The 26,380-nt window shown below is 33.5% G+C and overlaps 2 protein-coding genes and 1 long non-coding RNA gene across 5 annotated transcripts; 2 read left to right on the top strand and 1 right to left on the bottom strand.

Moving 5' to 3' along the window:
- The first annotated feature begins 1,234 nt into the window (after positions 1–1,234).
- Positions 1,235–4,970, top strand: LOC107951525 (uncharacterized). Of its 3 annotated transcripts, none has more exons than XR_001698482.2 (3): positions 1,386–1,752; positions 1,867–2,149; positions 2,366–4,970. It is a non-coding gene; the product is annotated as an uncharacterized lncRNA (long non-coding RNA). The 3 variants fall into 3 exon arrangements; XR_005911950.1 differs by having other exon boundaries at positions 1,867–2,964; positions 4,538–4,970; XR_001698480.2 differs by having other exon boundaries at positions 1,235–1,752; positions 1,867–4,970.
- Positions 4,971–17,675: 12,705 nt separating this feature from the next.
- LOC107951527 (15-cis-zeta-carotene isomerase, chloroplastic) lies at positions 17,676–20,409 on the top strand. Its single transcript, XM_016886591.2, has 4 exons — positions 17,676–18,172; positions 19,057–19,203; positions 19,357–19,566; positions 19,904–20,409. Exons 1-4 carry the CDS (start codon positions 17,765–17,767, stop codon positions 20,237–20,239), a joined length of 1,101 nt encoding a protein of 366 aa, XP_016742080.1. The 5' UTR covers positions 17,676–17,764; the 3' UTR covers positions 20,240–20,409.
- LOC107951528 (L-type lectin-domain containing receptor kinase S.6) lies at positions 20,405–22,935 on the bottom strand. Its single transcript, XM_016886592.2, has one exon. The coding sequence runs from the start codon at positions 22,654–22,656 to the stop codon at positions 20,605–20,607; it is 2,052 nt and encodes a 683-aa protein (XP_016742081.1). The 5' UTR covers positions 22,657–22,935; the 3' UTR covers positions 20,405–20,604.
- Between the last annotated feature and the right edge of the window lie 3,445 nt (positions 22,936–26,380).

Here is a 26,380-nt window from a genome sequence, read left to right as displayed (position 1 = left end):
CCTGTTCAACTGAGTGGACCTAACCCACTTGTATCATTTGGACAGGTTGGGTCAACTTAAGCTTAAGCTTAAATCTTTTTTTTAGAACTAGACCTCAACACTCAACTTAGTTTGTAAACATCTATGGTTAAATTAACACGGATCAATTTTTTTATTTTTTATTTTTGAATTATATAAATTTTCAATTTTATAATTTTTTTAGAAAAGTTAAATTTTCAAAATTGTGGTATTGGAATTTTTAAATTTTTTTAATCTTTTAGAATAGCTAAAGAGTAATCTACATTACATGTGGCCTACTTTTTCAATTACATCACTCATTTCAAAAATAATTATTGCCAACTTAGATATTAATATGATTAAAAAAGTTCAAGTATCAATTTGAAACAAAAGTTGTCAAGTTTAAAGTTTAATATTATAACACTTTAAACTCGGCTTGGAAATCTAATCAAAGCATTAATGTGATTACCAAAACGAACTTAGATTCCGTTTGTTTTACTGAAAATAACTTTTGAAAAATTTAATATTTTGTGGTGTTTGAATGAATTGTGTAAAATATTTTTTGTTATTTGACAAAAATTTTTTTAAATATTGGAAACTAATATAAAACTGCATTAAAATTCCAAACTTACCAAAAAAAATTGGATTTCTCCCTTAACTTGTGATTTTCGAAAAATATTTTCAAAAAATTATGTTTAGGAAAAGACGAAGGTTTTCATTTCTAATGCTTCTAAATAGATTGTATTTGGTTAGAAACATGAATTAAGAATTCTTTTAACAGGGAAAAGAATCTTAATGAACAATGTGAATAGAGGAAGAAAATAACGTGAATTAGGCTTTAGAATAATTTTAGGGGCATTCTACCAATAAAAAGCACATTTCTGAAATTATTTATGGAAATAGACTATTTTTAAAAATAATTATGGGTACAGATAAAAAATTTACTGACATGGACATGTTTTTAAGAGATAACCTAAAAAAACACTTCCATGTCAATATTTTTTCCTTGTGTCAGGCAAAAGCATGCTAACGTGGACGCACTTAGACTAAATTTTCAAAAAATGTTATTTTTTTTAAAATATTATAAAATAGATTAATTTATTAAAAATTTACGATAATAAGCCGTTATAAAGACCCAACATGGCAACTCTATTTTCTTTGTGCCACCAATTAATATGGAAATAAAATTTACAAAACAAAATTTTTTTTTTAAAAATATCATCTGGATCTTTTTCATAAAAGCAAAACTCAAAATCAAGCCCAAATTAAGCAAAAACACAAGAGCAAACATTAGCAGTTAATCAACCTAGAAACAGGCCCAAAAACCAAAAAGAAAGAAAACAAAAACAAAATTAAAACAACCCAAACACAATGATCCAACTTGCAGAAGTGGACGCTCTAGAGCCATCGTCAACTAGCTGTTATCTATTAAAACCCCTTTCCTCAAAAGCAACAAAGCACCTAGGAAGCCGCATAGACTTCATCATTACTCTTCATTAATTTTCAACAGCAGCTATCACTTCCCACAGAAAATATCTTTGAAAAACACCACACCCCCTAACTCTTCAAACCCCTTTCCAAAACTTTCCTTCAGCAATCCAGACGGTTCATTCCCTCATGGAAACCGTCCAACTTCGATCAGCGACCACCGCTTCCTCCACACCAGAAGTAACGATATTCAACAAATAAGTTGTCTCTCTCTTTTAGAATCTCTCTCTTTTGGAGTCTCTCTTTAGCTATGAGATGAGCAACCTTGTAAGATTCTTTATGAATAAACCTAAAAACGCATAACTGAAAACCTAAATTCAGTTGCTTTGAATCTTTTATAAAAACTTCAATTTCTAATCTATCTTCTTTCTCCTCTTGCAGTTTCTGGATCACTGAACGGGAGTCACCTTCAATCTCAACCTCCCTCAGCCCGCGATATAACTCAAGATTGAGCTCCTAAAAACACGCCATCGCTTCTGCTACAAAAACAGATGGTTATTCACATGCATAACTGTTTTTGTACAAATCACTTCTGCTTTTTCGTTTCGTACCACTAACCCAGAGCATGACTCATTTTTTTGCTTGTTGAACGCCGCATGAAAATTGATTTTTAACCTCAAACCATTCGGAGCGACCCATCTACCCATATGAAACTATCTCGCAGGTAAGTTTGTATTCAACCCATCCAATTCTTTTAGGTAGTTACTCGCCAAATCTATAATTTGAGAACTCGATTTTATTTCTCCTTTATGAATGAATCTGTTTCTTGATGTCCAAATTGCCCACAAAGCACATGTTATCATCCTGCACTTAACCAGAGAGTTTGACTAAAAAATATTTTTAAACCATCCTTTGAAATATGTATTTTCCTCTGTAATAGGCCAGGTAACAACTAACTTCTCCCATGTCTCCTTTGCCTCCCTGAACAAATGCTCTCTCGTTTCCGCTCCATTCTGACACCTTCGACAAGTTGCGGATCCCAGCAGTCTTCTAAAATGCATATTACAGAAAGTAGGCAAACTGTTACAAGATAACCTCCAGTTTGAAACTTTAATTTTTGAGGGTAAATCTAAGCTCCACAATCTTTTGTAAAATTGTCTGTAGTTAGATTGTATTTGATTCTGTCTATCACGTAAAAGAAATTTGTGCCCGCTACAAATCGTATACTCCCCCGTCGGCTTACCGCGCCAGATTAAATGGTCCTCATGTAGATTCATAAACAAAGGAATACATAAGATCCTCTCTGCATCCTTCTCCAAAAAGGTATTATAGATCAGTTCGGTTTTTTATTTTCCTGTATTGCCATCAATTAAATCTGCAACTGTTGATATACTCCAATTAGTATTCAAGTTATGAACTCTGAAATCATAACCTCTAGGAACCCATGCATCCCCCCAGATAGAGACATTCTTCCCATTGCCAATTCTCTAACCCAAACCTTTCAGAAGGAGCCCTTTTGCAGTCCATAAACTCTGCCAGGTAAGAGAAGGTAAATTTTCTAACCTGGAGTTTAAAAAATCTAAATCCTTAAAATACTTAGCCTTCAAAGTACGCGCTAGTAATGAATTAGGATTATGTAACAAATGCCAACCCTTTTTGGCCAGTAATGCAATATTAAAAAAATTCAAATTACTAAACCCCATACCACTCTCTTTCTTAAGCGCACATAACGACTTCTAGTCACACCAATGCATTCCTCTCTTCCCTTGATTTTTTTCCACCAAAAGGGCCCTATTATATTTTCTATCTCCACACAAAGCTTTTGGCAAAAGAAAATAAGACATCGTGTATGTAGGAATTGCTTGTAAAACGGCTTTGATAAATACCTCTTTGCCACATTATGAGATATATCTTATATTCCAGCTATTAATCTTCTGCTTCAATCTGTCCTTCAAGGCTTGGAAAGCCATTTTCCTTCTTTGACCCACTTTATTCGGTAACCCCAAATATTTCTCTAGATCAGTCAAACAGCGAACATTAAGTACTTGGAAAGCCAAGTTCTTATCCTAATCATCCACATTCAAACTGAGAAAAAAATCGTGGATTTTTCAAAGTTTACACATTGGCCCGAGCAAGATTCATATTCTCTTAGAATATCTCTAATCACATTAATCTCCCTATCTGAAACCTCTCCAAACAGTATACAATCATCCACAAACATGAAGTGGGTTATTGGTGGGGAAGATCTACATACCTTTGCTCCTAAAATTTTCCTTTCCTGGCTTGCAAGTCTCATCAGTGCAGATAAACCCTCTCCACAGAACAGAAATAAGTAAGGGCTTTAAGGATCCCCTTGACGTAGCCCTCTTAATGGATTGAAACTAAAACCTTCCTCACAATTAAGTAAAATTGATTAAGTAAAATTGAATAATGGACCGAATAATACAGTGAAGTATAAAATAAATAAATGGATCGACAAAGCCCAATTTTGACATCATACTTTTAAGAAAATGCTAGTCCACTTGATCCTAAGCCTTGCTCATACCCAGCTTTAGAGCCATAAATAATTTTTTCCCTGATCTTTTATTCTTGAAAGAGTGAAGTACCTCATACGCCAACAACACATTGTCAGTTATAAGCTTACCAGCACAAAAGCACTTTGAAAGTCATTAATATAAATATCTAGTACCTTTTGTAAACGGTTAGAAACTGACTTGGAAATAATCTTATAGATAACCGTACAGAGGCTAATAGGACGAAAATTTTTCAAATTGAGAGGATTTTCAATTTTTGGAATTAAAACCAACTGAGTTCTCTTTATTTCTTTTAAAGATTTGCCATTATTCAAAATATCCAAACAGAAAACTCTGGTATTTTTACCAATAATTTGTCAATACTATTGGTAAAATACTGTCGGAAAACTATCTGGACCTAAAGCTTTTGTAGGCCCCATTCCTTTCAACGTTTCAACAATTTCCTCCTCTATATAAGTAGCCATCTGATAATACTCTAGAACGACATATTTTTTGTGCTAATTGCATGTTTATTTTGTGTATGACCTTACTAATTTGAGATATTTATGGTCTTTTATCTTTCACGGACTAAATTGGAGGCAAAAGAAATTTTAAGGGCAAAAAGTGCAAATTTGAAGATGCAATGGGCCAACATGCGACATAGGGAAAAAGGTGGTGCCAAAAATGCAAGTATGAAAGGGCAAAAGGGAAAAAGGGCAAAAGTGCAAAATAAGAGATTTTACAGCACGAGACTCTATTTAATGTTTAATTATATTAGGATAATTATTAAGGATTATTATTTTGATTTAATTTTAGGATTTATTTTCATTTACCTTTAATTAACTTTAATTATCTTTATTTATTTGTATTTATCTTTTAGAATTTAATTAAGAATAGGCTAGGTTTCTTAATACTATAAATAGGGGATGAAGTGACACAAATTCCATCCATATTTTGTTGTAACACTTTCTCCCCCATAAATTTAGCTTTTTTGTTCTTTTCGTATTTCAATAAAAAATTCCCTTTCTATTATTTTTATTTGTTTTTCCCCAAAAATCATAAGTCACTAAATCTATCTAGCTGAAGGTTATCAAAATTTCCCAAAAAGGGTTCATGAGGCTTAGTATCCATACTTAGCCTTCTCAACAAATATTTATTGCTTCTCCGCATTACGGGGCTGATGCTTCCGTCCATATTCCTTCAAAAGTGAACTTTTCAACGTGTGCAAAGGTGGTCGTTTTGTATGTTTTGGGAAGGTTGCACAGTTGGTTCGTTAGCTTACCGCGTCAGAGGTTGGCGAGCTCAAGAGACAAAATGGCATGGGATTCGCCATTGAGAAGTGATGATCTAGCATAAGATAATCCCACAAAAGCAATTATTGGTTAGAGTTAGGTTCCGCCAAATTGTAAGTCTAAATTTTTGGAGTTAGTGGTCGTAGGTGTCCTCTTCCATTATAACTGGCTTATTTTGTTTGAGAAGGATCACCTAAAAGTCGAGAATTGAACCCAAGGCGGATCGAGACAATCGGAGGCTGAAATCTCTCTATAAGAACACATTTTCCTCAACTTTATTTATTTATATTATTTTTAATTTTTAAAATTTTAGTCAAAACTTTTAATTCTGTTTTTATTTTATTTTTCGAGATCAAAACTTTTAATTCTGTTTTTTATTTCTTTTTTAGGTACGCAGGTTTTCTTGGACACGATTTTGACCAGGATTTTGCTATACTATTATTTTTTCTGTCCCTGAGGATTTGGCTCTATTTCTCCTATACTATTATTTTTTGTTTTTAATATTTTATAAGGATATGATAATTTTGGTACTCTCAACGACAGCATCAAATTTTGGTGCCATTGCCGAGGATCGGTAATATACTAATCTTGGTCTTTGTTTCTTATAAACTAGATCTGCTCTAAGTACTCTTGCGTTTGATTCAGAAATAGAGAAGATTGCGAGAACCAATCGCAAGGAGACAAAGTTACGGAAAAAGCAGTCAAAAGTGGTTGGGACTCATAGTAACCCACCATCAGAAATCAGAATTTACGACGAAGTAAAGTCTAGGGTTAACAAAAACCCTACTCAAACATTTGAAAGTGAAAAATTAGAAGTCGATTCCCTAGAAGAAGTGCTTAACGCTAGGGTTAACGAAAACCCGAATCTAACACATCAACTAATGGCTCAAACAATTCAGCAACTGGCCGAAGCTCTGACAGAACAACTGCCATTGTGCATTGTGTATCCTACAATGGATACTGATTTTGAATTAAAGTCAAGCTTAATCCAACAACTGACAACTTTTCGTGGGTTGCAAAATGAAAATCCCCACAAACATCTAAAAGAGTTCCATATGGTTTGCCTTAGTATGAAATCTCAAAGGGTAACTGAGGATCAAATTAAATTGCGTGCTTTCCTTTTTTCCTTAGTAGATTTAGTTAGGGAATGACTATTTTATTTACCTCCTGAATCTATTACAATTTGGGCTGATCTTTTTCGTTTATTTCTCAACAGGTTTTTTCCAATATCACGAGCAGTAGAGTTAAGAAGGGAGATCGTTGGAATAAGGCAAAAAGAAGCAGAGTTTCTTTACGACTACTGGGAGCGAATTAAGAAGCTGTGTGCGAGCTGCCCACAACACGGTATAACGGAACAATCTCTTCTCCATTATTTTTATGAAGGCTTGAAACCCATAGAGATGAATATGGTAGATGTTGCTAGTGGATAAGCGTTCGTCAACATGACTCCCCAATAAGTAAGGGACTTGATATCCATGATAGCTGTAAATACTCAGTAATTCTGAGCCGATCCTAAGCCCCCTAGAAGGGTTTATCAGCTAAGTAATTCGACCTTAGAAGATAAAGTTGATAGACTTGCTAATATTTTAAATTTTTTTGTTGCAAAAAAAGTAAAACTAGCCAGCTATCCAGAATCTGTGCTATTCCTGAACATACAATATATGCATGCCTTAGTTTGTATGATGATACTATGGCTTATTTGAATATTGTGGGAAACTTCCTTAGACCACCACAAAGGCGATATGACCCCTACGCTAATACCTATAACCCAGGATGGAGGGACCATCATAACTTGAGTTATGGGGCCAACTCACGGTATAATCAGCCATACCAAAATGAGTTTCCACAACAACCACGAGATTCAGGTACTTTTCTAGAAACTATGGTTAATAAATTAGCAGCTAATGTCTTTGATTTCCAACAGCAAACTCTTAATTTCCAAAAAGAAACGGAGGCATCTATAGGAGAATTGACCATATCAATTGAGAAACTGAACTCTCAAGGGAAGCTGTTGTCACAAACAGAACCTAATCCAAGACAACACGCAAATGCAATGACGTTACGAAGTGGAAAGGTACTGAAACCAATTCCTGACAGAAATCTTGGCCAAGATTTTGCCCAAGAAAAGCCAGAGAATGATGAATAGGTCTGAACAAAACCTCCATTGCCTAAAATTCAACATCCATTTCCAGGAAGGTTATACCAGTGTCGTAAAGGTAAAGAAGACAAGGAGATCCTCGAAGCATTCAGAAATGCCAAGATCAATATACTACTGTTGGATGTCATTAAACAAATTTTGCGATGTGCAAAGTTTCTTAAAGAGCTCTGCACTAAAAAGGGAAAATTAACAATTAATGAAAGGGTAAACATTGGTGAAAATGTATCCACAGTGTTACAGCAGAAGATGCCAGCGAAATACAAAAATAGGGGCATGTTCGCAATACCATACAAAATAGGCCACTTGGGGATAAAAAAGGCTATGTGTGATTTAGGGGCCTCCATAAATGTCATGGCTTTTTCTATTTATGAATCACTTAACGCTTTTTTTTTGACGAAAACAGGTGTTATCATACAGTTGGTAGACAGGTTTGTTGTGCATCCCGAAGGAGTCCTCGATAACGTATTTGTGAAAGTTAACGAGCTTATTTTTCTTGTAGATTTTTATGTGATAAAAATGGGAGAGGGCAAAGCTCTTGTGTCTTTAGACATCTTGTTGGGGCGTCTTTTCCTTAGTACTAAAAATACTAAGATTAACGTGCATAGCGAAACCCTCACGATGGAGTTTGACGAAGAGATCATGAAGTTTAATGTTTACGATGCTATTAGTCACCCAAGCGAAATCTTGAACGTAAACCCTGTCGACATAATTGACTCATTAGTAGAAAAAACTTTTGAGTCATCTTAAGAAGATAAATCTAAAATGATGTTTGATAATTTTTCTATTAATAGATTGTTGGCTCCTATGGATACTAAACTTTTACCTTCTGTTATGCAAGCACCAGATCTAAAATTAAAATCACTTCCCGAGCATCTCAAACACATTTTTAAAGAATGATGAGACCATTGTCGACTTAAAAGAGATTAACCCCTTTACATGCATACATAAGATTTTCTTAGAGGAAAACACGAAACCAAAGCGAGAGGCATAAAGATGGTTGAATCCGAATATGGTGGATGTGGTAAAAAAAAAGAATTTCCAAGCCCATACGGACGAAAGAATTCAACTGGAATAGCCTCAATACTAGTTGAGGCGTCAAGCTAGCGACGTTAAACAAGCGCTTGTTAGGAGGCAACCCAATTTTTATTTATTATTATTATTATTATTTCTTTTTATTTTTATTTTATTATTTATTATTTTATTTTTTGGATGCTAATAAATTTCTCTTCTTCTATCTAAGTAAACCGGCGAAAAAAAACTTAGGAATTGGCATACTTTAACAAACAGCCCTTATTCTATCCTTATTCCAATCAGGAATAGTGCGTCCCTGCCCTATGACCACCTAAAACCCGCCTTCAAACACTTACCCTGCAACCAAACATCCTTCCTATACACCCCCAAACCCTTACAATTTATCTCATTTTTCACACAAACCCCTACCAGCCGCCGTCGTATCTTCTTTTTCACCCCACCCACCATCGATTTTTCAAGAACCATGGTAAGGACCCGCAGTCGAGCCACCGCCAAACCACCCTTCACCATTAACAATCGCTTCTCGGTGCTCTAACACATCAACTTAGCCGACAAACGTTTTCCCCTCTTTTTTCTCCTCCACGCGACACCGAACCTTCTCCTCCTTCTAGCTATGCATGAACTACAGTGACTACATGGGGAGTGTTCCTAAACATTTTTCTTTCAAATATTTGTTTTCTTTTTTCTTTCACATCGAGGACAATGTGTTTTAAGTAGGGGGAGGCATTCCTCATTATTTCTATCATTTATCTGCTATTTTTAGTGTTTTGTTGCTGTTGCTGCTGCCTTATGCTCGTTTCTGCCCATATTTAACTTTTTAGAATATTCTGCCTCTTTTCATGCCCAAGACTTTTACCAGTAATTGCCCACTGTTTGACCTACAAGCATGATTTTTGTCTTCTGAGAAAATTATGATTTTGCTATAATTGATTTCATCTCCACTATTTTTATTTATATTATGTTAAAATAATTATGATTAATAGAGTTAATCCTATTTTGCTTTTATTAAATTTGATTAAGTCTAAATGAAAAGAGGACACTTAATACAATTACATGCTTAAAATATGTTCATGACTATTAAGGTGATTGTTGAAACTTATTTTTGACACTTGATTGTTGCTCCTAATTCCTCCAAAATTAAAATTTCATTTAATAATAATGTTTCTGTGGTTATGAGTGCAGCTTAAGATGTGACTAGCTGAGTAACCGGGGTAGGGTGCTTCGATTGTCATCCTATTTCGCATCAAAAGGTTGTATGACGTGATAGGTAAAACTCTGCTAACTGGAATTAATTTTTAAGAATATGTTGGGCTAAGTAATCGGGGTGAGGTGCTTGGCTGTCATCTCTCTTCGCGTCAAAAGGTTTGATATGTTCTTAAGAAAAATAAAAATTAGGAGTATATTCGACTGAGTAACCGGGGTGGGGTGCTTGGCTGTCATCTCTCTTCGTGTCAAAAGGTTCAATATATTCTTAAGCAACAATAAGTAAATTAATTAATTAAAAAAATTAAAAAAATAAATAGAAAAAAAAGATGTATTAATAAAATGTGGGGACTAAAGGTAGAAACAAATAGGGTGTCTTGATAGGTTTGGTAAATTACCTAATTTTCATGAAATAATCCAAGTCGATCTTAATTTTTATGTGTGTTAATTGGAGTACTTTTTCAATTTTACTTAAAGCAAGCTAAGGTTTCTCTTTATTTTTCATATGCATTTTGACTAATTTTTATAAAACTTTGGAGTGGTACTTCTTTAATGGCAATTTCTAAACTTCACAGTGGATAGGAACCATTCTTGAGGGCAAGCATGGGCTAAGTAGGAGGAATTTGATAATAATTTAAAATGACATATTTTTATGTGTTAATTGCATGTTTATTTTGAGTATGACCCTACTAATTTGAGCTATTTATGGTCTTTTATCTTTCAGGGACTAAATTGGAGGCAAAAAGTGCAAATTTGAAGATACAATAGGCCAACATGAGACATAGGGAAAAAGGTGGTGCCAAAAATGCAAGTATGGAAGATATAACGGCAAAAGTGCAAAAGAAGAGATTTTATAGTACAAGACTCTATTTAATATTTAATTATATTAGGATTATTATTTAAATTTAATTTTAAGATTTATTTTCATTTTTAATTATCTTTAATTATCTTTATTTATTTGTATTTATCTTTTAGAATTTAATTAGGAATAGGCTAGGTTTCTTAGTACTATAAATAGGGGATGAAGTGACACAAATTTCATCCATATTTTGCTGTAACACTCTCTCCCCCATAAATTTAGTCTTTTGTTCTTTTCATATTTCAATAAAAAATTCCGTTTCCATTATTTTTATTTGTTTTTCCCCAAAAATTATAAGCCACTAAATCTATCTAGGCGAAGGTTGTCAAAATTTCCCAAAAAGGGTTCATGAGGCTTAGGATCCGTACTTAGCCTTCTCGACAAATATTCATCGCTTCTCCGCATTATCCATGTCCATTCAAAGGTGATCTTTTCAACGTGTGCAAAGGCGACCATTTTGTATGTTTTGGGAAGATTGCACAGTCGATTCGTTAACTTACTGCGTCAGAGGTTGGCGAGCCTATGAGACAAAATGGCGTGGGATTCGCTATTGAGAAGTGATGATCTAACATAAGATAATCCCACAGAAGCGATTGTTGGCTAGAGTTAGGTTCCGCTAAATTGTAAGTCTAAATTCCTGGAGCTGGTGGTCGTAGGCGTCCTCTTCTATTGTAACTGGCTTATTTTGGTTGAGAAGGATCACCTAAAAACTGAGGATTGAACCCAAGGTGGATCGAGACAACCGGAGGCTGGAATCTCTCTATAAGAACACATTTTCCTCAACTTTATTTATTTTTATTATTTTTAATTTTCAAAATATCAATCAAAACTTTTAATTTTGTTTTTATTTTATTTTTCTAGATCAAAACTTTTAATTCTATTTTTTTATTTCTTATCCAGGTACGCAGGTTTTCTTAGGCACGATTCTGACCAGGATTCCGAGGAACAAGCAATTGTACAAATCCAGTCCCTGAGGATTTGACCCTACTTCCCTTATAATATTATTTTTTATTTTCAATATTTTATAAGGATAAGATATTTTTGGTGCTCTCAACGACCGCATCACTATCAAACTTTGATTCATGCTATCAAAAATGCAACACGGTACCCCCGATAGAATGTGATCCAAATTGCCAATTCCTCTAGAAGTGAAAAGTTCGAGAAATATTCACGAGCAATATTCCCAGTTTTGATACAATCAGTAGCTAAAGAATCATCATTCCTTTGTAATCCTCGAATGCAATTAGTATGTCGTCTCTGAGAAGTAAACTTGTGAAAAAATGAATTGTTCTTATCACCCATTTTCAACCAATTCACTCTGGCTCATTCCTTCCAATATATTTCTTCCTTATCCATCTCTATATTCAGGTGTAATTTGACATCAACAAGTTTAGCCAAAATTTCTTCCGATCGTTCAGAACAATTTAATTCCTTCAATCTCCTTGTTAATCTTTTAACATCTTGACCTCGTTTGTGTTTAATCTTGCCCGCCCAACATTTCAAGCCATTAACAAGAGTTAAAATATAATTTTGAAAAGAACTCGAACTGCCCTCCCATAGGTTTCTTATCTCTTCCTCACAAAACTCCTCCAAAACCCACCACGCTTCAAAAGGAAACCTTCTAGATCTTTAACCCTTTCCTCCAACCTCCATCGAAATAAGCAATGGACAGTGATCCTAGAAAGAATGAGGAAGATGCCTCAATAAATAAGCTGGAAAAAGTTGAATCCATGCATCAGTGGCAACACCTCTGTCAATTTTTTCTCTTATATTATTTTCTAATATTCGGCCTCTCTCCCAAGTAAACCATGTCCCAGAATACCCAATGTCCTCCAAATGAAAATCCTCCAAAGTTCTACAAAAAGCCTCCATTCTAGTCTCATCCCTTAAAATCCCTCACTGTTTCTCATTCACAAAGAGAATATCATTGAAGTCCCCACCAACCAGTCATGGCAGCAAATTATTTCTCCCCAATCGTTGAAGCAAATCTCATGTCACGGCTTTATCCCTTACATCCGAGGCCCCATAGAAACCCGTAAATCTCCAGCGTGGATTACCTTCTTCTTCTTGAATATCAACATCAATGTGATTTTTAGAGAAACTATTCAAAGTAACTAAATGACCTCCATTCCACCCAATACTTAAGCCCCCCATGTCCTATCCATAGGGACATCAATACCATTAAAAAAACCAACCGTCTCCTAACATTCTTTATTCGATTAGCATTCAATTTTGTCTCCATAAAGAAGATAATTTGGGGATGATAAATTTTCAGCACATGTCGAAGTCTTCGTACTGCTCGCAGACTCAACAATCCACGAACATTCTAGTAAAAAAATTTCATTTCTTCTGGTCGGTATACCCACTGGTAGCCGCTGATAATTGCTTAAGATAGATTGAATGCCCATCATTGATCTCCAACGAATCCTGAACAGTGGAAACATTAAAAATCAAAGAATCAAACCTGTCTTTTTTTACCTTCATCATTAGCGATTGGATCCTCTTCTAACTCACAATTCATTCTCGTCAAATATAGCCCATTAGCAGAGCCTACATCAACTGGAGCCTTCCTTATTTCCACTCTATTCAAACTAGTCTCCATCTGTTGACTTTTACAAGGCTCCAAATCTTTCCTAAAAATGTGACATGAATCCTGCCTCTGTACTAGAACATTTGTAAATTTGGAACCTTCCAAATTAATTCCAAGAATAGGGTTAAAATCTGCCGATAATCTTCTCCCATTATTGTGCCTTAAATTTTGGCTAGATTGCTGCTCAATACGTTTCTTTCCAAGAAAAGCGTTTTCTCCCTCCTTCATTAGCCAAACACTGCTTACAGTGGTGGCTTTCCTCGGCTGAGCCCTCAGTGTCAAATCCCAACCTATTTCCATTTCTTGCATCCCACATTGTAACCTCATCAGGCAAGAATTATCACCATGCTCAAGGCAGCCACATAAAAAACAAAACAAAATTAATTTTTCATATTTGAATTTTGCATAATTACAATTTGATTCAGAGATCATGATTTTTTTAGTCTTTTCAGAGGCTTTTGAACATCCATCTGAACACGAATGCGCATAAATTTTTTGTAACGATTGGATAACTGCTTCATATCATATTCCAAATATTTTCCAATGAAATTACCAAATTGCACCGCCATTGATTCTCTAATAAACCCCGAAGGCAAGTCATGAATCTGAACCCACCAACTGAGTACACCAAAGGAATAGACATCGGATCTTCATTCTCCTGGATCCTGTGGAAAATCAATAGATGATTATTGAAAGTCCAAATAGCTCCTGTAATAACTCGGTGAATATCCACTTCATTAAAAAATTTGAACAGAAAATGTTTTTCCCCCAAATCCGAAATTTTTACACCCTCCGAGGGGTGCCAGATATTCACCATTGTATTTATCATGGCTGGGAAATGGATTACACTAGCAGTTAAAAAGCATCCCACCAAACAGAAACTATACGTTGAACTCTGTGCTTCAGCCTCAGCCGGAATAGAAAAAGCCTCCTTTTCACCGTCCTCCAAACTCAGATCCGCCAAGCCTCTTTCCATCACTTTCCTCACAAAGTGAAAAACCTTTCTACTTAATAGAATACCAATACCAATAGCAAGGAATCATAAGGAAAATAAAAGAAAAACTTAAGAAAGAAAATTAAAAAAAAAGTGCCAGTCGGCAGACAGAGACGTGCCAGAAGACAGACCAATATAGACAAAATGACTATTTAATATTTATTTGTACAAATATCATCGTTGTTTGTACAAATATTTATTTGTTTGTAGACCCAAAAAGTCTCATTTCCCTTATTTTCTTAAACAATGAGGGATGTGTGATATATGTATATAAACTTGTTTCTAAACAATGTGGGATTCCTTCCTCTTTTAACTAACAACATAAGATTAAAGACTACACTATATTTAATATATTTTTTTACTTATAGAGTTTAAAAAGTTAACATTTGTTACATTATAAATAAAAATTTTAAACTCTATAAGTAAAAAAATTATAAAATATAAAATGACGTGGGATTTGGTCTCTTCTTGTTTGAAGATGACCAAGTGGGTCTGAAATAAAGGTATTTGGAGGATGTGTGGAAGATTATATAATATTTGCCATTAATGCAATCTTGTTTTGTTGCATTTGTTTTATTTAAAGCAATTTCATTTTATATATGTCAATACCAATATTATTAGATATTCACTAAAAAGATTATATAGATTTATTTACTGAACACTACAATTTGATACAAACAATCAATATAAGGTGTAGGTATGAAACTATTAATGAATCGATTCATATACATTTGTTTTCTTTTCAAATGAATGAAAGTTATAATGAAACAAAAATTATTTACATATAAATAATTTTATACATATGTAATATAAAAACTTATTATGAAGTTGTCTATTCTTATGTATTTAAAGTAATTTTTTTATCACTTAATTATTAGTCATTTAATTATATTTTTTTAACCATCTGTTTATGCAAAGTTACAAAATTGTTATTTAACTATCCAAATTTGTCTTCTTCTTCTTCTTTTTTTGTTACATACCTCAAAATTCAAAATAATTGGGTGATAAAAAAAATTACTAATAGTTGAGTGATCATTTTGTAAGTTTTTATAATTCGATAGCCAAAAAATCATAGTTAAGTGACTACTAATGTAATTTCATCTAGATATAAAAATATGAAAAATAATTATTATATTTTATGTATATTATATATTTCTATAAAAAAAATTATTTAACATTATTATATACTATGTCTAAATAGATTATCTATCTAGTCAAAAACATCTGAAATAAATTTATCAGCATTCATTAGGTAATGAAAATTAAATTAAAATTAGGATTAAAAAATTAATGAGTATAGTAAAATATTTAAAAATATTTTAAAAAAGATATCAAATTTTTAAAATTACAAAAAAAATACTATCTGAATACCAAATACTCACCATTTATTTATTAATTAAATATTCGTAACATAACATAAAATAAAATAAATAATAAAAAATTAAAAGTATAACTTCTAATTTGAAATAATGGAAAATTATTTTAAATATTAGAATTGCTTGGATATTAACTTCGAACATTTAAAATTGAATAGAAGATTATTGCATGTACAAGTTTCATATGTGCAATTTGTTCTTTTTTTTTAATGGTCATTTTGTATATGCTAACAATTCTAGAATGCAACAAGATTAAAGATCTCAAAAGATAATTTTATAATATGAGAAAATTAAAAGAGTAAGGAATCTCACATTGTTTAGGAACAAGTTGCAAACCTATTCATGAATCTATATATACACATATCTCACATTCCACATTACTTAAAAAAACAAGGAAAATGAGACTTCGGGTTTATATAAATATCTATTTTGTAAGTTTTATTTCCACGTTAATTGGTGGCACAAAAAAAATGGTGTTGCCATTTTGGATCTTTATAAAGGCTTATTCTCGTAAATTTTTAAAAAAATAGTTTATTTTTGTAATATTTTTAAAAAATGACATTTTTTGAAATTTTAGTCTAAGCATGAGCAAAGTGTGTCCACATTAATGCCCTTTTACCTGACACAAAGAAAAAAGTGTTGAGTTATTTCCTGAAAATATGTCCACGTCAGTGTGTTTTTTTATTTTCCGATCCATACCTGTAATTATTTTTAGAAATGACTCATTTCCATAAATAATTTCAGAAATCAACTTTTATTGATACAATACCCTAATTTTAAAGTTAATAATTTTGAGTCTTTGACTAAAATATTGTTTTAAACTTTCACCCTAATAAATGGATTTAATGTGATTTTTCTACCTAGAGGTACCGATATCGACGATTTAATGGCGAAGTGTCGACACCCACAGTCTGATATCAATACTGATCACCTAGATTTTCATTTTTGCTCCTCAAGTTCTATTTTCTTTCAATCTAATCTTTAAACCCTGCGGTAGTTACACTGGAATGTCACAGATTTTCAATACCAAGATTACCGAGGCATTACAAAATCTATATATTAACCCTATTTTCTCGTTCTTCTTGCACATCTATAATAGATAATGCGTGTTTATATTTTATCGAAAGTAAGTTTTTGATGTAAATTTGGTGGAGGAGTTATATTACAAGTGTCGGGTGTAATGGTAAGATAGACTGTATTCTTAATGAGAGATAAATACTCGTACTTTGGAGACGACATTGTTAGAAAGAGCAATCGTAAATCCCAAACATAGACCATAAAACAAATATAAAGAATACAAAAAAAAAAATTTAAACCCTACTATTAATCACAATAAATAATATTTTCATCTATTTTTGGATTAATTTAAATTTAGAATTAATTCTATTAGGTATTTTTTAGAGCTAATTGCACTAGACATCCTTAAACTATGACTCTAATTCTAAATTGGTCCACAAAACTCTATAACTTTTTAATTACATCTCAAACTATCAATGTTAGTTCAATCATGTCCTTTCTTTACTAAACTCATTAATTTAACTATTAAATCACATATCAAATCTTATGTGGCACAATTTAAAATGAAACATTTAAAGAAAAATTAATATTGTAAAATTGATGTTGTAAAAATATTAATTTTAAGGTTTTCAAAACTTTTTACAGAAGCTTTATCGCTCACTTTCTCCTTCTTCTTTTTTTTAGTTTTTCCTTTTAAAAGTTATATGGCAATGTTTTATATATTTTAAAATTTTTTATTTTAAATTATGTCATGTAAGATTTAACGTGACATTAAATGATTAAATTAATATTTTAATAACAAAAGGACTTGATTAATATAACCTTAATAATTTAGATATATAATTAAAATATTTTAAAATTTAAAGATCAATTTAAAATAAAAAAAATAATTTAAAAATATATGTTCCGATTAATTATTTTTCATTTTTACATTATCATAAACGGGTACATCAATTTTAGTGAATGGATAATTGTTTGGTGAATAATTTTATTATATTTTTTTTCTAATATCAACTATCAACCTTTTAAAATTAAACACATATATATTAAAATAATTATATTAATATTATTTTATTTTATTTTATTGTAAAACTAAACACATGTATTAATGTATTTTAATATTTTAATTATATTATTTGTGAAATGTCATGATTTTTAATTAAAATAATTTAACTAATACATCCTATCGTTGAGAAAAAAAAAAGTTATATAGATTTACAAGAATAATATTCCGTTCGGTTTGGTCCACTTGGAGTTGACATTTTGAGCAACCCCATCGACTTCCAAGCTCTTTCTCGTGTAAAAATGGCAACTTGTCTTGTTGTAGCCAACTCCTTGTTCCGTCCACCCAAACCCATCCTCCCCCATAAACACCTCCCTCTTCAACCCATCTCCAGTCACTCCCTACCCAAATCCCCCCTCAATTTCAACTTCCTTAAACCCCATTTTTCCCACTCAGATTCTTGCAGAGTCCGATTTATTGCCCCAGCTTCCCTTGGGGAAACCGATGCCTCCTCAGACGAGCCCCTTCCTTTGGTAGGTGAAGACTCTGCCGCCTTCGATTTGGGGACCCAAAACATTGTTTCTTGGGTTTATTTTACTATTATTTTGGGTGTTGTTCTTTTTGTTCTTGATGTTATCTGGATTGATAATTCTACTGGTTTTGGAAAAGCTTTTATTGATGCTGTTTCGACCCTCTCCGACAGCCATGAGGTCAGCTTTTCTTTATCTAGTTCTGGTTTTGGATAATTGTTTCCCAAATTTATGCCCTTGCCTTGTTCCATCAAAACATGTAATTTGATCATATTGTTTTTACTGATATTTGAGTTCAATTCATATTTTAATTATTTAAGTGAATATTTGAGTTCAATTAAGCTTGCGAAAACTTCATTTAAGTAAATATCTTTTTGAATTTTCTTATTTAAAGTAGTTCATACTTCATAGACACATGACAAATATACTGAAGAATGTGTGTCCAACAACTAGAGCTCTAAAACAATTGGTGCTGGTCTTGAAGGTCTCTATCTGTGATGAAATGTCGGTTTGTCACCTTTAATTGTTGAAGTAAAAATACAAAATTTAAGATGCATCTGAGTGTTTGAAGTGATACAGATGCAATTCTATCTGCTGGAATTCGTTCGTGTATCAACAATTCAGATAGTTTCAACACTTTAGCGGTCCACTATTCGGATAGATTTTCTTAAATTATGTACCAAAAGTTAACTTTTGCTATTGACCAAATGACCTGGACTGCTTCAACTCTCCCCTGTTCGTTTATAGGATACATTCAACCAACTAATTTCTGCTCATGAGTGATTATGGAATCTCTTTTTCCATTACAAATGCTAATGAGTGATTCCTTGCACTGTTCTTGATATTAGTTTTTGGTTTCATATCTACCTTGTACAAAGGATTTACTTGTTTTTCTGTGGAATTAGCTTTTACCTCACAGTGTTCTTGGAATGAGCTCATAAGTTACACAGTTGTTTTATGTCATTAACCATCAACGGCTTCATGCTTTGTTGTTGTCATTTGTGTTATTTTCTTTAATAGGGCTTTGATAATCACTATTTGATTCTCAAAACCTTCTTTGGCAGATTGTAATGTTGGCCCTCATTCTTATATTTGCCACTGTCCATAGTGGCTTGGCTAGCTTTCGGGACATGGGCGAGAAGCACTTGGGAAAACGTGCATACCGTGTTCTATTTGCTGGTGTATCCCTTCCATTGGCTGTTAGCACAGTTGTGAGTTCGAAATTTATTACACTGGATGATGGCACTCTCATCTAGAGTTGATTTTGTGGGACATGTGTCTTGTGGCTTTAGTTTGAAATTCATGGCCTCTCAAGGGCATGGTAGAGTTCATTCTGGCTTTGACTTTTTGTGATTGCATTGCAGGTGTACTTCATCAACCACAGGTATGATGGAGTGCAGTTATGGCAGCTTCAAAATGGTCCTGGAGTCCATCAACTTGTTTGGCTCTCTAATTTTATTTCCTTTTTTTTCCTATATCCTTCTACCTTTAATCTATTAGAGGTAGCAGCTGTTGACCAGCCGAAAGTGCATCTGTGGGAAACTGGCATCATGAGAATCACCCGGCATCCACAGGTTCACCACTATTATCTGGGCATTAACGTCCATTTTTGTGTGTTGGATCTTCGTAGTCATTTTGTGTCGTGAATATCAAACTGATGTTTAAGGCTATTTGCCATATTCCTGCAAGTACATAACTGAAGAGGTGGTGCACCATCGTAGAACATACTCTTGAACTGGAATACGTATACTCCCCCCCCCCCGGGGGCCCAGCTTAAAGCACATCATTTTCCATACAAAATAGAATAATTTGTTTGTTTACCATTTTCAGGGGTCTTCTCATAGAACACTTTCTGTTCCTTCTTCGATATTGCCATATTATATACCCGTTGTAATTTTCCTCTCTTTTCAGATGGTAGGGCAGGTAATCTGGTGCTTGGCCCACACAATTTGGATTGGAAACTCTGTAGCTGTTGCAGCCTCCGTTGGTTTGATTGGACATCATCTATTTGGCGTATGGAATGGTGATAGGAGACTAGCTATACGACATGGGGAGGCTTTTGAAGTTGTAAAGAAGCGAACAAGCATCATCCCTTTTGCAGCAATCCTTGATGGCCGCCAAAAATTGCCCAAAGATTACTACAAAGAATTCATTCGATTGCCCTATTTGGCTATCACTGCAATGACACTAGGTGCATATTTTCTGCATCCGGTAATGCAGGCAGCTAGTTTCCGGCTCCATTGGTAGCGCAACAAGCTTTTATTAAACGAAAATTGTATATAAAGACAGACAAAACTGGCATATTGAAGTTGAGATCATAGATACATAGGTAAAAGCATGTATGCTTTGTTGTAATTTCCAAATCTGTAAATGATACTTCTTAGATGTCATTCAAATAACTTACTGCTGTTGTTTCATGAGCAAACCCTAAAATCATAGATTAGAACCTCATCACAATTATACAAAGACCTAAAGGGGAGAAATTAAAAAGGAAAAATGACCCATCAAAGTTCTGTCAAAATTTAAAGCTTTACATATATTGTTATTCGAGGTACAATATGTTTCCTGCATATGCATTCAGACAGTCCCCCCCCCCCCTTTCCCCCCCTAAGCTAAGCTTTGCTAAAATGGCTCTTAGGCGTCAACCACCCAGCATCATCGCCATTAGGACTGTTATCTCTACCGATGTTCAAAATATCTTCACTGTCTTTGCACAGATTTGATTTGATCCTCACTGTTGGTCTTGTCGATGGCAAAACCGGAAGTGGTGCTTCACCTCTGAGAATCCTGGCAGCTTCTTTCACTGTGGGTCGTTTTTCATGGTTGGGATGAACACAGTAAAGTCCGACAACAAGCATCCTCTCCATCTCTGAGACAATAAACCTCCCTGAAAGTCTTGAATCAGCGGCCTCAAGTAGTTTCTTTTGCGCCCATAGGTCCCAAACCCAGTCAACAAGCACTGTTTTATCATCATCCACAGGCCTCTTCCCAGTGGCCACCTCAAGCACCACCACGCCAAAGCTGTAAACGTCGGTTTTCACGGTTGGAATGCCACAATAAACATACTCAGGTGGGAGATATCCTATAGTTCCTGCTGGGATTGTAGCTTCTCTTGAACCACAATTGTGTTCATAAACTTCAGCTAAACCGAAATCCCCAAGCTTGGCATTGAATTCATCATCAAGCATTATGTTGCAGCTTTTTACATCTCTATGTATAATCTGCCTTTGACATTCTTCATGTAGGAATGTAAGAGCAGAAGCTACGCCTAGAACTACCTCTAATCTTAAGCTCCATGAGAGGAAAGTTGATGAATCTGTGTTTCTATGGAGGAGTCTGTCAAGGCTTCCATTGGCCAAAAACTCATAGACCAACACTAACTCAGATCCCTCACAGCACCACCCTTGGAGCTGAACCAAGTTCTTGTGCTTTAAGCAACCCGCCATAGCGGCAAACTCGGTGGTAAACGGATTATGAGTGAACGCTTTTCGGTTGGACTGATCGAACCGCTTGACTGCAACAGCCCCACCAGAAGGGACAGACCCTCTATAAACAACTGCTGAAGCACCTTCACCAACAATTCTGTTCCTATGATACCCCATTGTAGCTAATTTGATCTCTGCAAGTGACCATCTTGTTGGAACATTAGTCATTTCAACTCTAGTTTGTTCTCTTTTGCTTCTTCTGCCACCACTCCTCTCTTTCCTCACTGCAACGAAACAAAGGACCGGAACTACTATTATAATGATAACCGAGACAACCAAGGATCCGAATAGAAGTGCCATGTTCCCAATCTTGAAACCTCTTCTATGAGTACCATAAATCTGAGAGCTAGTGTTAGATGAATCCTCTGGAAAGCACATGGAACAATAGCCAAGCTCAACTGAATCCATTGGATTGTTATAAGTGGTGAATGTTTTGAACTGCCAATGATCAACAAGGTGCATTGATGAACCTAGTCCATTAGAAGCAGAGAAACCAACATGCATATATTCCTTGAATTGCCTGGAAAGGTCTATCTGGGCAACAAGAAGAGGAGTTGGAAGCTTACTTGATGAATAACTAAGCCATATCTGAACCAACTTGGCTGAATCCCCATACTCAATCCAAGCTGTTATCTTTTTCCCTCTTTTAAGATCAAACCCTTTTGACAAAACATCAACTGCAGCCAAAGAAACAATGGAGTTAACATCAACACCAACATGATTACCATTGATGTCACCAAGTGAAGGGTTGAAACTGGTATCGAACTCCACAGCAAAGTAAGGATCTTGAGAGCTCAAGTCATCAAGTTGTGGCAGTCCCATGTAGCCATTGAAGAAGCTGAAAGAATCGGGTCGGGAAGTGACCAAGAAAACGATACCGTCCCCGAAAGGCCAAACGGGGTTTGGGATGATGGAGAAAGAGAAACGACAAGTGAAGGAGGCGTTGTCTCTGGTACGGAGATCAATGAAACGGATGGGGTAAGCGTAAAGAGCTCGTCCGATGTGGGAAGGTGAAGAAGAAGATGAGAGACAGGTGGTTTCTTGAGTGAGGCAAATGCCATCGGTACTAAAGAAAGCGCTATCGTAGAGGGTGATATTATTTGGTGGGAGGAGAGGGAAAGTGAAGTTGAAGAGGGAAAAAAGGTTGACCCAGAAGAGAAACAGACAAGAAAGTAGCATTGTGAAAAGAAAATGGCGATCAGTTCTTGAGATAAACAGTGTGAAATCTTGGAATAAAGTAGTGGGGAAAAGAAGACTTGTTGGTTGGTTGATCTTCCATGTTGTTTGTGTTTGTTGATGAATCTTGTTTGTCTACAACTTTAACCATCGGGAATCCAGGACAGAATGAGAGCGAAGGGAGGTGAAAAGAAGCAGTTAAAAGCCACAGTGAATTATAAACATTTTATCATCCTTAATTTTTTATCCCCATATAAACTTATTTATTAAAATAAATAAATATAAACTATGAGGCATTCAATGAAAAAAATATCTAAAATTGTATTTATAAAAAATATATAAGATTTTAGACATCATACAAAATGCAGATGTATGCTTCATCATCCTTAATGTTTACCTTCTCATGAATAGTATATTAGGTTTAAATCCACCGTCCAATCATCGCAAGCCTTCAATAGAAAGCTTCTCAGCTAACGTGTTTGATTGCTCAAATCTTCAGTTGGAGTTCCTCAAGTGGTGAAGTTTAGGCAACAATCTGAAGTCTCTGGATGTTTCATGGTGGTCAGTTGTATGGCCATTGAATAGCCGATCACCATTCCCCCACTACTTCTAGCCATGTCCCTGAAGCTTGTCTCCAGCATTTTTCCCACAGGAAGTGGAGAGGTTGGCGAAATAATATAGTTTTGGTCCATAGGCGGGGCCATGCCTTGGCGTGAGATGGTGATAGATGCTGGAGTTCGTGGTGACTCGATTTTTCTTGCCCTTTGGTTGGGCTTCCATTGCTGGTATTGTTTCAGATTTAGAGATATTTCTATTGCCACGACTACAAGGATTTAGACAGATTCTTTGCATAAAGGTCTTGGTCACCTTGACGGTTGAGTATGCCGAGGTGATGTGCCGAAGTCTCTCCTTGCTCCTATTTATTGATATGGAGGCTGGATTCAAGCAATAATAGCCTATTTCTCCCTGTAGTGTCGCCTATGTATTGCATGAGAAATTGAATTAAGAAGGTATTTGATAAATTATTGAAATTTTTTATTTTATTGGAAGTTCTTAATATTTAATATTTTAAAAATTAAAAAGTGTTGGTTAGTCTTTGTATTTCGACAATATTTGAGATTTAACTCATGTATTTAAAAAGTGAAAAATTAAATCTTTTTCATTTAAAAATTTTAATCTAGACATTAAAATCGTAAATATTTTTTTTGTCAAAATTTGTTAACTTGAAATTTTGATTAGATTGTTTTCGTATGACATGGCCTATGATTAAATAAAAAATAAACATGTTAAATTGAAAATTTTGAAAAAAATTACAAACAAATATAATGATTGAATTAGGATTATTAACTTTTAAACTATAAGGACCAAATCTCAAATCTATACAAGGATGAATAGCACATTTTAACCTGTTTAAAATGCATATGGTAATATTTTTTTTACTTAATATAAAAGTACTGATAAGAAAAATAAGTAGGTAGCTACTTATCATTTAATATTGAAATGGTTATGTTAATTCTAATTTTTGAAAAAAAATTATATTTGAAATAAATTATCTCATCTTAAAAATAAATATTCAAATCATCATAATTAACTTTTATCCAAAACTATTTAAAATAATATAAATTATTATATTAATAAGATCAATAATTAAGAAATAAATAAGTTTTAAAAAAATAAAAGTTACTTATATCAAACAACATATAATTATATGTTGTAATTAATTTTTACTAATTTATCAAACAATTTTCTAATATAAATCCAGTAATTATAATATTTAATAGTAACAATTCAACATTTAATTTTTCAATTTATAAAAAAAAAAGAAAAAAAAACTTAATTGTTCTTTAGTAAGTGATAAGCAAGGTTTTCAAAATTATATAGATGGTTAAAACAATTAGAAAATTGGTTTGCCAATCTAATCTATTCGTCCAATTTGATAAAATAAATCATTAAAAAATTAATAAAATATCTTTAAAAATTAAAAAATCTGGTTCAACCGGCTTTTAACACTATTCAATCAATTCGTATTAGTTCTCGAGTCAACTAATCTAATATCTTTATCTGGACAGATATCCCGACCAATTCCCAATTTGATCAACCAATTCGATCTATTCAAACAACCATGGTGCTAAATAACTTTTTATCTTCTTATCATTTTCAATATTATTTTATCATTCTAACAATTGATTTTTATTTCTAATAATCAGAAGTACTTAAAAAATTTAATTGAGAATTGATTGAATATTTTCATATGAAGCAAACTGTAAGTCCAGCTTAGGTCGGGTGACTCAAAGGTTTAGAAAAACATTTTCACTGGTAAGGACTTTACTCAATAGCAGTCTTCAAGAGCAGGTATGGATTAGGACAAGTAATCATAGCCATAGCCATAGGCATGCTTAGATTCAAACAATGTTAGTTGGTCACTGAATAGAGTAAAAAGTGATCATAGACACCAATTTCGAGAAAATGGATCAAACTCATATTTTTAGAGTGGGTCGTTGTTTAACATCCAAATAAACAAACAATTATAGACTCAAAGTAAAATCATGTATTAATAATTTCAACAATAATCCTAAGATCATAATCATATGTAAAAGCAATAAAATAATAATGATTTAACTTTCAACCATAGCACTTGGTTGATGTAAAATTTATATGTTGTAACCATTATTGGTTCATGGGAATAACCCCCACATTTTGCTGTCCATTCCCAATTTTGTTGCCCTCAACTTTCATGTCTTTGTATGTGAGATAATGGGATGTGTAGTTACTGATTTTTTATGGGAAATCACCACTATAAATACCAACTAATATAAGATCTTTAAACACCAAAAAAACTAAAGTAATTCCATTTCAAAGATAAGGAATTATATACACCACCTAGTGAGGTTTTCGAGTGCTTAGAAGATTTTAACAGTTTTTAGTTTTTCATATAGTTAAATTTGACGTTCTTGTCGGTGGTTTGGCGTGCTTGGCGGTGGTTTGGCGTGCTTGGCAATGGTATAACAACATTTGGATTTTGGCATTTGGTTCAAATAATGGTTAGAGGTATTTATGTCGATCTTTTCCATTATTTTATATTGTAAATTGTTATTTATGCTAATATTTGGCATCAGAACATGGTAAATCTTCGTCTTATCCGATTTTAAAAGTTTGTAAATTTCTCAAAATAACAATGCCATATTTCTTTGAATTTTTTTAAACATATTTTGAGAATTTTTATTGCAAACTTTTGTGCAAAATCGTTAGATTTTATTAAAGTAAAATTTCTAAAATTGATTATGTTATAAATAATTTAAAGAAAAATTTTAGAAATGTGTTGTTTGAGTATTTTTTATGTGCCTGAAGTAAATGGTTGTATGTGAATTATCTGGTTATTAATTACATAAGTTTTTAGGTGCATAAAAATTTTAGACTTATTGCATAAGGTATTTAGCAATAAAACTTTAGAATATATGTCAAGGGATCCAAATAATTTTGTTTAATTAGAGAATTAATCACAACATTAGCAATAAAATTATTTATTGTAGTAAGGATCTCATAAGATTTATAGACATTAGATTTGCATAATGACTTAGCAACAATCTTGAATAACGTTTAAGAATTAATATCTAGTTAAGTGATTTTCATAATTTTATTTAGTTAAAGATTAGCTACAACATCTTTTGTTAAATAAAATTATTAAAGTTAAAAATCACATATGGACAGCATAGGTATTAAATCCCAT

The sequence above is a fragment of the Gossypium hirsutum genome, chromosome A02, assembly GCF_007990345.1.
Source record: "Gossypium hirsutum isolate 1008001.06 chromosome A02, Gossypium_hirsutum_v2.1, whole genome shotgun sequence".
In the NCBI taxonomy this organism is placed as follows: Eukaryota; Viridiplantae; Streptophyta; class Magnoliopsida; order Malvales; family Malvaceae; genus Gossypium; species Gossypium hirsutum.
The sequence above is the reverse complement of the archived record's forward strand: the minus strand, read 5'-3'. Positions and strand labels throughout refer to the sequence as shown.

Excerpts from the sequence above, each read along its gene's own strand:
- LOC107951527 (XM_016886591.2), top strand. The coding sequence starts at position 17,765 with ATGGCAACTTGTCTTGTTGTAGCCAACTCCTTGTTCCGTCCACCCAAA. Across the intron at positions 18,173-19,056 it reads CCCTCTCCGACAGCCATGAG|ATTGTAATGTTGGCCCTCAT; the intron begins GTCAGCTTTTCT and ends CTTCTTTGGCAG. Across the intron at positions 19,204-19,356 it reads CATTGGCTGTTAGCACAGTT|GTGTACTTCATCAACCACAG; the intron begins GTGAGTTCGAAA and ends ATTGCATTGCAG.
- LOC107951528 (XM_016886592.2), bottom strand. The coding sequence starts at position 22,656 with ATGCTACTTTCTTGTCTGTTTCTCTTCTGGGTCAACCTTTTTTCCCTC.